General features: G+C 55.6%; 1 protein-coding gene across 6 annotated transcripts in view; it reads left to right on the forward strand.

The window, feature by feature from the left end:
• SMARCC2 (SWI/SNF related, matrix associated, actin dependent regulator of chromatin subfamily c member 2) overlaps positions 1-14,203 on the forward strand; it is a 37,426-nt gene that overhangs the window by 17,179 nt on the left and 6,044 nt on the right. For 3 of the 6 annotated variants that reach the window (XM_064734633.1, XM_064734635.1, XM_064734636.1), the window contains 9 exons: positions 2,022-2,144; positions 2,251-2,313; positions 3,709-3,967; positions 6,795-6,956; positions 8,077-8,141; positions 8,214-8,343; positions 8,427-8,593; positions 11,578-11,712; positions 12,781-13,108. In XM_064734633.1, the coding sequence (XP_064590703.1) occupies positions 2,022-2,144; positions 2,251-2,313; positions 3,709-3,967; positions 6,795-6,956; positions 8,077-8,141; positions 8,214-8,343; positions 8,427-8,593; positions 11,578-11,712; positions 12,781-13,108 (1,432 nt within the window). The remainder of the gene's footprint in view (positions 1-2,021; positions 2,145-2,250; positions 2,314-3,708; positions 3,968-6,794; positions 6,957-8,076; positions 8,142-8,213; positions 8,344-8,426; positions 8,594-11,577; positions 11,713-12,780; positions 13,109-14,203) is intronic. The other 3 variants (XM_064734634.1, XM_064734637.1, XM_064734638.1) reach the window with 3 other exon arrangements.

Raw genomic sequence — 14,203 nt, forward strand, 5'->3', positions numbered from 1 at the left:
CACACCGTAATGGGGACACGCACACACCGTGATGGGGACACACACACCATGATGGGGACACACACACACCGTGATGGGGACACGCACACACCCTGATGGGGACACACGCACCATGATGGGGACACACGCACCATGATGGGGACACACACACACCGTGATGGGGACACGCACACACCCTGATGGGGACACACACACACCGTGATGGGGACACGCACACACCGTGATGGGGACACGCACACACCGTGATGGGGACACGCACACACCGTGATGGGGACACACACACACCGTGATGGGGACACACGCACCGTGATGGGGACACACACACACCGTGATGGGGACACGCACACCGTGATGGGGACACACACACACCGTGATGGGGACACGCACACACCGTGATGGGGACACGCACACACCGTGATGGGGACACGCACACACCGTGATGGGGACACGCACACACCGTGATGGGGACACGCACACACCGTGATGGGGACACACACACACCGTGATGGGGACACGCACACACCGTGATGGGGACACACACACCATGATGGGGACACGCACACACCGTGATGGGGACACGCACACACCGTGATGGGGACACACGCACCGTGATGGGACACACACACACACCGTGATGGGGACACACACACACCGTGATGGGGACACACGCACACCGTGATGGGGACACGCACACACCGTGATGGGGACACACGCACACCGTGATGGGGACACACACACACGTGATGGGGACACGCACACACCGTGATGGGGACACGCACACACCGTGATGGGGACACACACACACCGTGATGGGGACACGCACACACCGTGATGGGGACACGCACTCGCCGTGATGGGGACACACACACACCGTGATGGGGGAACGGGGACACACGCACACCGTGATGGGGACACACGCACCGTGATGGGGACACGCACACACCGTGATGGGGACACACGCACACCGTGATGGGCACACACACACCGTGATGGGGACACACACACACCATGATGGGGACACACACACACCGTGATGGGGACACACACACACCGTGATGGGGGAACGGGGACACACACACACCGTGATGGGGACACACACACACCGTGATGGGGACACACACACACCGTGATGGGGACACACACACACCGTGATGGGGACACACACACACCGTGATGGGGACACACACACCGTGATGGGGACACACACACACCGTGATGGGGACACACACACACCGTGATGGGGACACACACACCGTGATGGGGACACACACACACCGTGATGGGGACACGCACACCGTGATGGGGACACGCACACCGTGATGGGGACACGCACACCGTGATGGGGACACGCACACACCGTGATGGGGACACACACACACCGTGATGGGGACACACACACACCGTGATGGGGACACGCACACACCGTGATGGGGACACACACGCACCGTGATGGGGACACACACACACCGTGATGGGGACACACACACCGTGATGGGGACACACACACACCGTGATGGGGACACACGCACACCGTGATGGGGACACACACACACCGTGATGGGGACACACGCACACCGTGATGGGGACACACACACACCGTGATGGGGACACACACACCGTGATGGGGACACGCACACACCGTGATGGGGACACACACACACCGTGATGGGGACACACACACACCGTGATGGGGACACACGCACACCGTGATGGGGACACGCACACACCGTGATGGGGACACACACACCCATGATGGGGACACGCACACCGTGATGGGGACACACGCACCATGATGGGGACACACGCACCATGATGGGGACACACGCACACCGTGATGGGGACACACACGCACCGTGATGGGGACACACACACACCGTGATGGGGACACGCACACACCGTGATGGGGGAACGGGGACACACGCACCGTGATGGGGACAAAACGGCATCTCCGGGCCACCGGGGACCCGATGTGCCACCCCACGGGCCCGGCCCAGCAGTGTCCCCTGTCCCCCATCCCGCAGCAGCCCAGCTCGGCCTCGCAGCAGATGCTGAACTTCCCCGACAAGGGCAAGGAGAAGCCGGCCGACATGCAGAACTTCGGGCTCCGCACCGACATGTACACCAAGAAGAACGTGCCCTCCAAGGTGGGTGTGGGTGGGTGGGTGTGGGTGGGGCACCCCTGGGTGGGTGGGCACCCCCTGGGCACCCCCTGGCTCCTCATCCTCCTCCTCCTCCTCTCTCGCCCTGCAGAGCAAAGCGGCTGCCAGCGCCACGCGCGAGTGGACGGAGCAGGAGACGCTGCTGCTGCTGGAGGTGCGTGGGGACAGCAGGGGACAGCAGGGGACAGGGGCTGGGACAGGGGACATGGGGACAGCAGGGACAGCAGGGGACAGGGCTGGGACAGGGATATGGGACAGCAGGGGACATGGGGACAGCAGGGATGTGGGGACAGGGGCTGGGACATGGGGACAGCAGGGGACATGGGGACAGCAGGGGACAGGGGCTGGGACAGGGGACATGGGGACAGCAGGGGATGTGGGGACAGCAGGGGATGTGGGACAGGGGCTGGGACAGGGGACATGGGACACGGGGGGACAGGGGACAGCCAGGGATGTGGGGACCTGAGGGGGTGTGGGGACAGGGGATATGGGGATAGGGGATTTAGGGACAGGGGGTTTAGGGACAGAGGATGGGATAGGGGATGTGGGGACAGCAGGGGATGTGGGGACAGGGAAATGGGGACAAGGGATGTGAGGACAGGAGATGTGGGGACAGGGGAGAGGGGATATGGGGACAGGACATGTGGGGGACAGGGAAATGGGTACAGGGGATGTGGGGACAGGGAATATGGAGACAGAAGATGCGGGTTTGGGGACAGAGGATATAGGGACAGGGAAATGGGGACAAGGGATGGACAGGGAAATGGGGACAGGGGTATGGGACCAGGGCATGTGGGGACGGTGGATATTGGGACAGGGGACAGAGGGACAGAGGATGTGGGGATAGGGGATGTGGGTGTGGGGACAGGGAAATGGGGACGGGATGTGGAGACAGGGGAGGTGGGGATAGGGGATGTGGGTGTGGGGACAAAGGATATAGGGACAGGGGATGTGGGGACAGAGAATATGGGGACAGGGAAATGGGGACAGGGATAGGGGGGTAAGGGATGGGACGGGGAAGTGGGGACAGGGGATTTGAGGATAAGGGATTTGAGGACTGAGAACATACGGACAGGGGACACAGAGACAGGGAAATGGGGATGGGATGTGGAGACAGGGGACGTGGGGATAGGGGATGTGGGTTTGGGGACAAAGGGTATAGGGACAGGGGATGTGGGGACAGAGAATATGGGGACAGGGGATGTGGGGACAGGGAAATGGGGCCAGGGGTATGGGAACAGGGGATGTGGGGACAGGGGATATTGGGACAGGGGACGTAGGGACAGAGGATGTGGGGATAGGGGATGTGGGTTTGGGGACAAAGGATATAGGGACAGGGGATGTGGGGACAGAGAATATGGGGACAGGGGATGTGGGGACAGGGATATGGGGATAAGGGATGGGATGGGGAAGTGGGGACAGGGGATTTGAGGATAAGGGATTTGAGGACAGAGAATATACAGACAGGGGACACAGGGGACAGGGAAATGGGGCCAGGGTCTGTGGGGCCAGCTCAGCCTGACCCCTCTGACTGAGCCCCGTCCCCCAGGCCCTGGAGATGTACAAGGACGACTGGAACAAGGTGTCGGAGCACGTGGGCAGCCGCACGCAGGACGAGTGCATCCTGCACTTCCTGCGCCTGCCCATCGAGGATCCCTACCTGGAGGACTCGGAGGCCTCGCTGGGGCCCTTGGCCTACCAGCCCATCCCCTTCAGCCAGTCCGGCAACCCCGTCATGAGCACCGTGGCCTTCCTGGCCTCCGTGGTGGATCCGCGCGTGGCCTCGGCCGCCGCCAAGTCCGCTCTGGGTAAGGACAGGGGGATACGGGGGGGATGGAGGGGCTGGGGGGTGTGGGGAGAGGGGATGGGGATGGGGATGTGGGGATGGAGATGTGGGGAGAGGGGCCAGGGATATGGGGAGAGGGGATGGAGATGTGGGGAGAGGGGATCAGGATGGGGATGTGGAAGAGGGGATGGGGATGTGGGGAGAGGGGATGGAGATGTGGGAGAGGGGATCAGGATGGGGATGTGGAAGAGGGGATGGGGATGTGGGAGAGGGGATGGAGATGTGGGGAGAGGGGATCAGGATGGGGATGTGGAAGAGGGGATGGGGATGTGGGGAGAGGGGATGGAGATGTGGAAGAGGGGATGGATGGGGATGTGGGGAGGGGGATATGGATGTGGGGACAGGGGACAGGGATGGGAATGCGGGGATGGGGATGTAGGGAGAGGGGCAGGGATATGGGGAGAGGGGCCAGGGATATGGGGAGAGGGGATGGAGATGTGGGGAGAGGGGATGGGGATGTGGGGATGGAGATGTAGGGAGAGGGGCCAGGGATATGGGGAGAGAGGATGGAGATGTGGGGAGAGGGTGAGTTCTATAGGAAGAGGGGATGGGGATGTGGGGAGAGGGGATCGGGATGTGGAGAGAGGGGATGGGGATGTGGAGAGAGGGGATGTGGGGAGAGGGATGGAGATTTGGGGATGTGGGTAAGTCCTACAGGGAGAGGGGACAGGGACTGTGGGGATGGGGGATAGAGGGTGGGAGTGGATTAGTCCTATAGGGAGAGGGGATGGGATGTGGAAGAGGGGATGGATGGGGATGTGGGGAGGGGATATGATGTGGGGACAGGGATGGGAATGTGGGGATGGGGATGTGGGGAGAGGGGCCAGGGATATGGGAGAGGGGATGGGGGTGTTGGGAGAGGGGGTGAGTCCTATAGGGAGAGGGGACAGGGATGTGGGGAGAGGGGATGGGGATGTGGGGAGAGGGATGTGGGGAGAGGGGACAGGGACTGTGAGTAATAGGTGAGTCTTATAGGGAAAAGAATGAATGCTATAGGGAGAAGGGATAGGACTGTGGAGAGTGGGTGAATCCTATGGGGAGAGGAATCAATCCTATAGGGAGAGGGGACAGGGATGTGGGGAAAGGGGATGGCCATGTGGAGAGTGTAGGGAGTCCTATAGGAATATGAATTAATCCTATAGAGAGAAGGGACAAGGATTTTGATGAATGGATGAGTCCTATAGGAAGAGAATAATGAATCCTATAGGGAGAGGGAACAAGGATTTTGAGGAGTGGATGAGTCCTATAGAAAGCAGAATAATGAATCCTTTAGGGAGAGGGGATAAGGACTGTGAGGAATGGATGAGTCCTATACGGAGAGGAATTAATCCTATAGGGAGAGGAATTAATCCTATAGGGAGAGTAATTAATCCTATAGGGAGAGGGGACAGGGATGTGGGGAGAGGATGAGTCCTATGGCGTGAGGAATATGGGGACAGGGATGAGCCCTATAGGGGTTCCTATAAGGAAATGGGGGGTCAGTCTGATGGGGAGAGGGATGAGGAGCATGGGGACACCAGCAAATCCTGTGGAGATTCCCCTGGGGACACCCAGCACCTCCCATGGGGATGGAAGGAGCCTTCCAGAACATTCTAGGACCAGCCAGAATGAGCCTGGAGGAGTCAGACTGGGCTGTGTGGGTCTGGGGGCTCCAGGGGGCTCTGGGGGATCCCTCTGGGGACACACAGCACCTCCCATGGGGATGGGAGGAGCCTTCCAGAACATTCTAGGACCAGCCAGAATGAGCCTGGAGGAGTCAGACTGAGACCCCACGGGCTGTTTGGGGCTGGGGGCTTCTGGGGGATCCCTCTGGGGACACACAGCACCTCCCATGGGGATGGGAGGAGCCTTCCAGAACATTCTAGGACCAGCCAGAATGAGCCTGGAGGGGTCAGACTGAGCCCCCCACGGGCTGTTTGGGTCTGGGGGCTCCAAGGGGCTCTGGGGGATCCCTGTGGGGACACCCAACACCTCCCATGGGCTGTTTGGGTCTGGGGGCTCCAAGGGGCTCTGGGGGATCCCTCTGGGGACACACAACACCTGCCATGGGGATGGGAGGAGCCTTCCAGAACATTCTAGGACCAGCCTGGAGGGGTCAGACCGAGCCCCCCACGGGCTGTTTGGGGCTGGGGGCTCTGGGGGATCCCTCTGGGGACACACAACACATCCCATGGGGATGGAAGGAGCCTTCCAGAACATTCTGGGACCAGCCTGGAGGGGCCAGACTGAGACCCCACGGGCTGTTTGGGTCTGGGGGCTCCAAGGGGCTCTGGGGGATCCCTCTGGGGACACACAACACTTCCCATGGGGATGGGATGAACCTTCCAGAACATTCTATAACCAGCCTGGAGGGGCCAGACCGAGCCCCCCAGGGACAGAGGATGTGGGGATAGGGGATGTGGGTTTGGGGACAAAGGGTATAGGGACAGGGATGTGGGGACAGAGAATATGGGGCAGGGGATGTGGGGACAGGGATATGTGGGGCTGGGGGCTCCAGGGGGCTCTGGGGGATCCCTCTGGGGACACACAACACTTCCCATGGGGATGGGATGAACCTTCCAGAACATTCTATAACCAGCCTGGAGGGGCCAGACTGGGCTGTGTGGGTCTGGGGGCTCCAGGGGGCTCTGGGGGATCCCTCTGGGGGACACACAACACCTGCCATGGGGATGGGAGGAGCCTTCCAGAACATTCTAGGACCAGCCTGGAGGGGCCAGGCCGAGCCCCCCACGGGCTGTGTGGGTCGGGGGGCTCCCTGCGGGGGTCCCGCTGAGGAACCGTGCCCGCAGAGGAGTTCTCCAAGATGAAGGAGGAGGTGCCCACGGCGCTGGTGGAGGCCCACGTGCGCAAGGTGGAGGAGGCGGCCAAGGTGACGGGCAAGGCCGACCCCGCCTTCGGGCTGGAGAGCAGCGGCATCGCCGGCACCGCCTCCGAGGAGCCCGAGCGCATCGGTGAGAGGGGCCGGGGGGCCGCGGAGGGGATGGAACAGGGGTCGGGGGCTGGTGGGCTGGAGGGGGAGATGGCATAGGTCAGAGAGGCTGGGGAGGGGGCTGTGGGGCTGGTAGAGGGGGGGAGATGCCATCGGTCAGAGGGGGCGGGGGGCTGGGGAGGGGGTGGAAAGGGTCGGGGGTTGGGGAGGGGATGGAAAAGGGGTCGGGGGGGGGGAGGGGGCTGGGAGGGGGAGATGCCATTGGTCAGAGGGGCCGGGGGCCGGGGAGGGGATGGAAAAGGGGTCGGGGCCTGCGGAGGGGATGGAAAAGGGGTCGGGGGGCTGGGGAGGGGGCTGTGGGGCTGGGGAAGGGGAGATGCCATCGGTCAGAGGGGCCGGGGGGCTGCGGAGGGGATGGAAAAGGGGTCGGAGGGCTGGGGAGGGGGCTGGGGAAGGGGGGATGGCATCAGGGCTGGGGGGGGGAGATGCCATCGGTCAGAGGGCCGGGGGGCTGGGGAGGGGGTGGAAAAGGGGAGGAGGCTGGGGAGGGGATGGAAAAGGGGTCGAGGGGTTGGGGAAGGGGCTTGGGGGGCTGGGGAAGGGGGGATGGCATCGGGGCTGGGGAGCTGGGGAGGGGGGCTGGGGTCTGGGGGATGATGGCACCGGGGTCAGGGCTGGGCAGGGGTCTGGGCAGGGGCTCACAGGGGTCTTGGGGTGGTGGCACCGGGGTCTGAGCTCCCAGGGGTCTGGGGGACGATGGATCAGGGTCTGAGGTGCCAGGGGGCTGGGCAGGGGGCTGGGGAGGGGCTCATGGGGGTCTGGGGGAGGTTGGAACGGGGGTCTGAGCTCCCGGGGGTCTGGGGGATGATGGCAGCGGGGTCTGAGGTGCCAGGGGGCTGGGGAGGGGTCCAGGGGGGTCTGGGGGACGATGGAACGGGGGTCTGAGCTCCCGGGGGTCTGGGGGATGATGGCAGTGGGGTCTGAGCTCCCGGGGGTCTGGGGGACGATGGCAGCAGGGGGTCATGAGGCTCCGGGCGGGCTGGGGAGGGGCTGGGGGGTCTAGGGGGGATGGAACGGGGGTCTGAGTCCGGGGGTCTGGGGGACGATGGCACCGGGATCTGAGCCCAGGTTTGTGTCCCCAGAGGAGAGCGGGGCCGACGAGGCGCGGGCAGAGGCGCAGCCGGCCGAGGAGAAAAAGGAGGCGAAGGTAAAATGGGTCTGGGGGTTTGGGGGGCAAACAGGGCAGATTTGGGTGCCCACAGGGCTGATCCTTGCCCAGGAACCCCGGGATGGCACCGCCGAGGAGGAAGCCAAGGAAAAACCCGGAGAGACCCCCAAGAAGGAGGAGGAGAAGGGGAAGGAGGTGGAGGCAGAGAAGGAGCCCGACAAGGGTGACAGCGACAGCACAGGTGAGGTGACAGCAGGGCGAGGTGACAGCAAGGTGAGGGTGACCCTGCACAGGGGTCACTCACACAGCCCCACCTGGCCACAGGAGAGCCTGAGAAGGACAAGGAGGGGAAGGAAGGGCCCGAGGAGGCGCCCAAGGAGCCCTCGGAGCCCGAGGCCGAGCGCAAGGCCAAGGTGGAGCGCGACATCGGCGAGGGGAACCTGTCCACGGCCGCCGCCGCCGCCCTGGCTGCTGCCGCCGTCAAAGCCAAGGTGAGGGTGCTGGGGGGCCTGGGGAGGGTTGGCACATCTGCCTGGGAGAGGTTTAGAGGGAGTTGGGTGTGTAGAGTTATTTAGTTATGGTTGTGTATATTTACATAGTTATGGTTGTGTATAGTTCTATAGTTAGTGTATAGTTATATAGTTCTGGTTGTGTGTAGTTATTTAGTTGTGGTTGTGTAGAGTTATATAATTGTGTAAAGTTATATAGTTATGGTTGTGTGTAGTTATATAGTTATGGTTGTGTAGAGTTATATAGTTAGTGTATAGTTATATAGTTATGGTTGTGTAGAGTTATATAGTTATGGTTGTGCATAGTTACATAGTTATGGTGTATAGTTCTATAGTTATGGTGTATAGTTCTATAGTTAGCATATAGTTATATAGTTCTGGTTGTGTATAGTTATATAGTTATGGTTGCATAGAGTTATATAGTTATGGTTGTGCATAGTTATATAAATAAATAAACTATAATAAATAAACTAAATCTATTTATATATTTATTTATAATATATAAATAAATAATATATATAAAACTAAATATAAATATATATAAATAAACTAAATAACTCTATTTAGTTATGGTTGTGCATAGTTATATAGTTATGGTTGTGTATAGTTATATAGTTATGGTTGTGCATAGTTATATAAATAAATAAACTAAATATATATATATTATATTATATATATAAATATATAAATATATTTATAATATATTATAATATATAAATAAATAATATATATAAAACTAAATATAAATACATATAAATAAACTAAATAACTCTATTTAGTTATGGTTGTGCATAGTTATATAGTTATGGTTGCGCATAGTTATATAAATAAATAATATATATAAAACTAAATATAAATATATATAAATAAACTAAATAACTCTATTTAGTTATGGTTGTGCATAGTTATATAGTTATGGTTGTGTGTAGTTATATAGTTATGGTTGTGTAGAGTTATTTAGTTATGGTTGTGCATAGTTATATAAATAAATAAACTAAATATATATATCTTATATATATAAATATATTTATAATATATTTATATATTATAATATATAACATATATAAATATAAATAAATAATATCTATAAAATTAAATATAAATATATAAATAAACTAAATAACTATTTAGTTATGGTTGTGCATAGTTATATAGTTATGGTTGTGCATAGTTATATAGTTACAGTTGTGTGTAATTATATAGTTATGGTTGTGTAGAGTTATTTAGTTATGGTTGTGTAGAGTTATATAGTTATGGTTGTGCATAGTTATATAAATAAATAAACTAAATATATATATATTATATATATAAATATATTTATAATATAATACATATAAATAAATAATATATATGAAACTAAATATAAATATATATATAAATAAACTAAATAACTCTATTTAGTTATGGTTGTGCATAGTTATATAGTTATGGTTGTGTGTAATTATATAGTTATGGTTGTGTAGAGTTATTTAGTTATGGTTGTGTATATTTACATAGTTATGGTTGTGCATAGTTATATAGTTATGGTTGTGCATAGTTATATAAATAAACTAAATATATATATCTTATATATATAAATATATTATATTTATATTTATATATTATAATATATATTATATATAAATATAAATAAATAATATATATAAAACTAAATATAAATATATATAAATAAACTAAATAACTCTATTTAGTTATGGTTGTGTAGAGTTATTTAGTTATGGTTGTGTAGAGTTGCAGGCCTAGGAGATCAATGAGTAGGAGGAAAATGATGAGGGATATTAAAATCAAGGCTCGTTTGTGTCATTTTTGGTCTAGGGGGATTAGTAGTTGTTTTGTAACTGGGTTGTAAAGCATAGCTGGAGGGTTGAGAGCTGGTTCCTCTTGTCTAGAGGTGGCAGCAGGAGAGCTGGGAATGTCATTGGGGTGAGGATCAGTGGGATTCTTAGAAGGATGGGCTTGAAAATTGATCAGGGAAGCTTCGAGTTGATGGTCAGGTTCAGGGGATGGTGCTGGGAGCCATGGGTGGTTTGTTAGAGGGGGATTAATTGATAGAAATGACAGAAATTTGGGTTGGGTAATTAAAGAGAAAGTGAGGAATGGAGTGAGCATGATGAAAAATGTCATATAGGGAGAGGGGACAGGGATGTGGGGATGTGAGAAGGTGAGTTGTGTAGGAACAGGAATATTGAATCCTATAGGGAGATGGGATAAGGACTGTGAGGAGTGGGTGAGTCCTGTAGGAACAGGAATTAATCCTATAGGGAGAGGGGACAGGGATGTGGGGAGAGGAATGAATCCTATAGGGAGAGGGGACAGGGATGTGGGGAGAGGAATGAATCCTATAGGGAGAGGGAACAGGGATGTGGGGAGAGGAATGAATCCTATAGGGAGAGGGGACAGGGATGTGGGGAGAGGAATGGATCCTATAGGGAGAGGGGACAGGGATGTGGGGAGAGGAATGAATCCTATAGGGAGAGGGGACAGGGATGTGGGGAGAGGAATGGATCCTATAGGGAGAGGGAACAGGGATGTGGGGAGAGGAATGAATCCTATAGGGAGAGGGGACAGGGATGTGGGAGAGGAATGAATCCTATAGGGAGAGGGGACAGGGATGTGGGGAGAGGAATGGATCTATAGGACAGAGACAGGGATGTGGGGAGAGGAATGAATCCTATAGGGAGAGGGGACAGGGATGTGGGGAGAGGAATGAATCCTATAGGGAGAGGGAACAGGGATGTGGGGAGAGGAATGAATCCTATAGGGAGAGGGAACAGGGATGTGGGGAGAGGAATGAATCCTATAGGGAGAGAGGACACAGTGACTGTGAGGAATGGTTGGGTCCCATAGGAAGTGGAACATGGAATCCCATAGGGATCCTGTAGGGAATGAGGAATGAGTGCCACAGGGAGAAGGGAGCGGGCACAGGGCTGTGGGCACCCCTGACCGCTGGCACTGTCCCCGGGCAGCACCTGGCGGCCGTGGAGGAGCGCAAGATCAAGTCCTTGGTGGCGCTGCTGGTGGAGACGCAGATGAAGAAGCTGGAGATCAAACTGAGGCACTTCGAGGAGCTGGAGACCATCATGGACCGCGAGCGCGAGGCCGTGAGTGGCACCCAGGGTGGCACCGCCCCGTTTGTCCCCATCCCCGACGGCTTGTCCCCAACCCGAGGGTGGCACCGCCCCCGTTTGTCCCCATCCCCGAGGGTGGCACCACCCCCCTTTGTCCCCATCCCTGAGGGTGGCACCGCCCCCGTTTGTCCCCATCCCCGAGGGTGGCACTGCCCCGTTTGTCCCCACACACCGAGGGTGGCACTGCCCCCGTTTGTCCCCACACACCGAGGGTGGCACTGCCCCCGTTTGTCCCCATCCCCGAGGGTGGCACCGCCCCCGTTTGTCCCCATCCCCGAGGGTGGCACTGCCCCCATTTGTCCCCATCCCCGAGGGTGGCACTGCCCCTGTGCTTGTCCCCACACTCCAGGGGTGGCACTGCCCCCGTTTGTCCCCATCCCCGAGTATTATATATTATATATTATATATTATATATTATATATTATATATTATATATTATATATTATATATTATCTACTATATATTATATATTATATTTCTAAGACAACACACATAATATTCAAATTTTTATATAAACATTTGAAATAAATATTTTACATTTTCCATGTAAATAATTATATCACATATTTATATAATTAATATTTATATAATATTCCCCTGCCTGCCTGCCCCCTCCTCATGTTTTCCCGTCCCTCCAGCTGGAGTACCAGCGGCAGCATGGTATATTACATTATATATATACTATATATATATATATTAATAATATATATATATATATATAAATATATGTATATATATAATGTTACATATGTGATTATATATATTATATATATTTTATATACAATGTTATATATATAATTATATATATTATATATACTTTATATATAATTATATATGTGATTATAATATTATACATTATACATATTATACACTATATATTATATATTATATATTATATTTCTAACACAACACACATAATATTCAAATTTTTATATAAATATTTGAAATAAATACTTTACATTTTCCATGTAAATAATTCTATCCCATATTTCCATAATTAATATTAATATAATATTCCCCTTCCTGCCTGCCCCCTCCCAGCTGGAGTACCAGCGGCAGCAGCTGCTGGCCGACCGCCAGGCGTTCCACATGGAGCAGCTCAAGTACGCGGAGATGCGGGCGCGGCAGCAGCACTTCCAGCACCTGCAGCAGCAGCAGCAGCAGCAGCCGCCGCCGCTGCCGCCCGGGGCGCAGCCGCTGCCCGGGGCCGCCGCCGGTGCCCCCCTGGCCCCCGCCGCGCACCCGCTGGCGGCGCCGCCCGGCCCCGGCATCGCCGAGCCCATGGTGGGGCAGCCGCCGCTGCCCGGGGCGCCCCCGCCGCAGCCGCCGCCGCCGGTGCCCCCGGGAGCCGGCCCGGCCGTGCCGCACGGTGGGTACGGGGTGGGGGGTCCCAAAGCAATGGGGTGGGTGAGGGTGGGTGAGGGTGGCACCCCTGGCCGTGCCGCACGGTGGGTACGGGGTGGGGGGTCCCAAAGCAATGGGGTGGGTGAGGGTGGGGGGCTCCCAAAGCAATGGGGTGGGTGAGGGTGGGGGATCCCAAAGCAATGGGGTGGGTTGGGGTGGCACCCCAAAACAGTCCCGGCCATGCCACACGGTGGGTGCAGGGTGGGGGTCTCCCAAAGCAATGGGTGGGTGAGGGTGGCACCCCCTGGCCGTGCCGCACGGTGGGTACGGGGTAGGGGGTCCCAAAGCAATGGGGTGGGTGAGGGTGGCACCCCTGGCCGTGCCGCACGGTGGGTATGGGTGGGGGGTCCCAAAGCAATGGGGTGGGTGAGGGTGGGGGGTCCCAAAGCAATGGGGTGGGTACGGGGTGGGGGGCTCCCCAAAGCAATGGGGTGGGTGAGGGTGGCATCCCCTGGCCGTGCCACACAATGGGTGTGGGGTGGGGGGTCCCAAAGCAATGGGGTGGGTACGGAGTGGGGGGCTCCCAAAGCAATGGGGTGGTGACGGTGGGGGTCTCCAAAGCAATGGGGTGGGTGAGGTGGGGGTCTCCAAAGCAATGGGTGGGTGAGGGTGGCACCCCAAAACAGTCCTGGCCGTGCCGCACAATGGGTACAGGGTGGGAGGGATCCCCAAAGCAATGGGGTGGGTGAGGTGAGGGTGGGAGGGGTCCCCAAAGCAATGGGTGGGTGAGGGTGGGGGCTCCCAAAGCAATGGGGTGGGTGAGGGTGGCACCCCAAAGGAGTCCCGGCCGTGCCGCACGGTGGGTGCAGGGTGGGGGTCTCCCAAAGCAATGGGTGGGTGAGGGTGGCAGCAGTGGGTTGTGGCAGGGGGGGTTTCTGAGGGGGGGTCTCATTGGAGGTGAGGGTCTCACTGGTGCTGAGGGTTGGGGGTCTCACTGGAGCTCTCCCCTCTCCTTCACTGCCCCAGCTCTGAGTGATGGCTGGATAAGGGCGGGGGTCTCACAGGCACTCTCCCCCCATTGAGTGGTGCCTGGATAAGAGTAGGGGTCTCACAGTGCTCT

This window comes from Zonotrichia leucophrys, chromosome 29 (assembly GCF_028769735.1).
Source record: "Zonotrichia leucophrys gambelii isolate GWCS_2022_RI chromosome 29, RI_Zleu_2.0, whole genome shotgun sequence".
NCBI lineage: Eukaryota > Metazoa > Chordata > Aves > Passeriformes > Passerellidae > Zonotrichia > Zonotrichia leucophrys.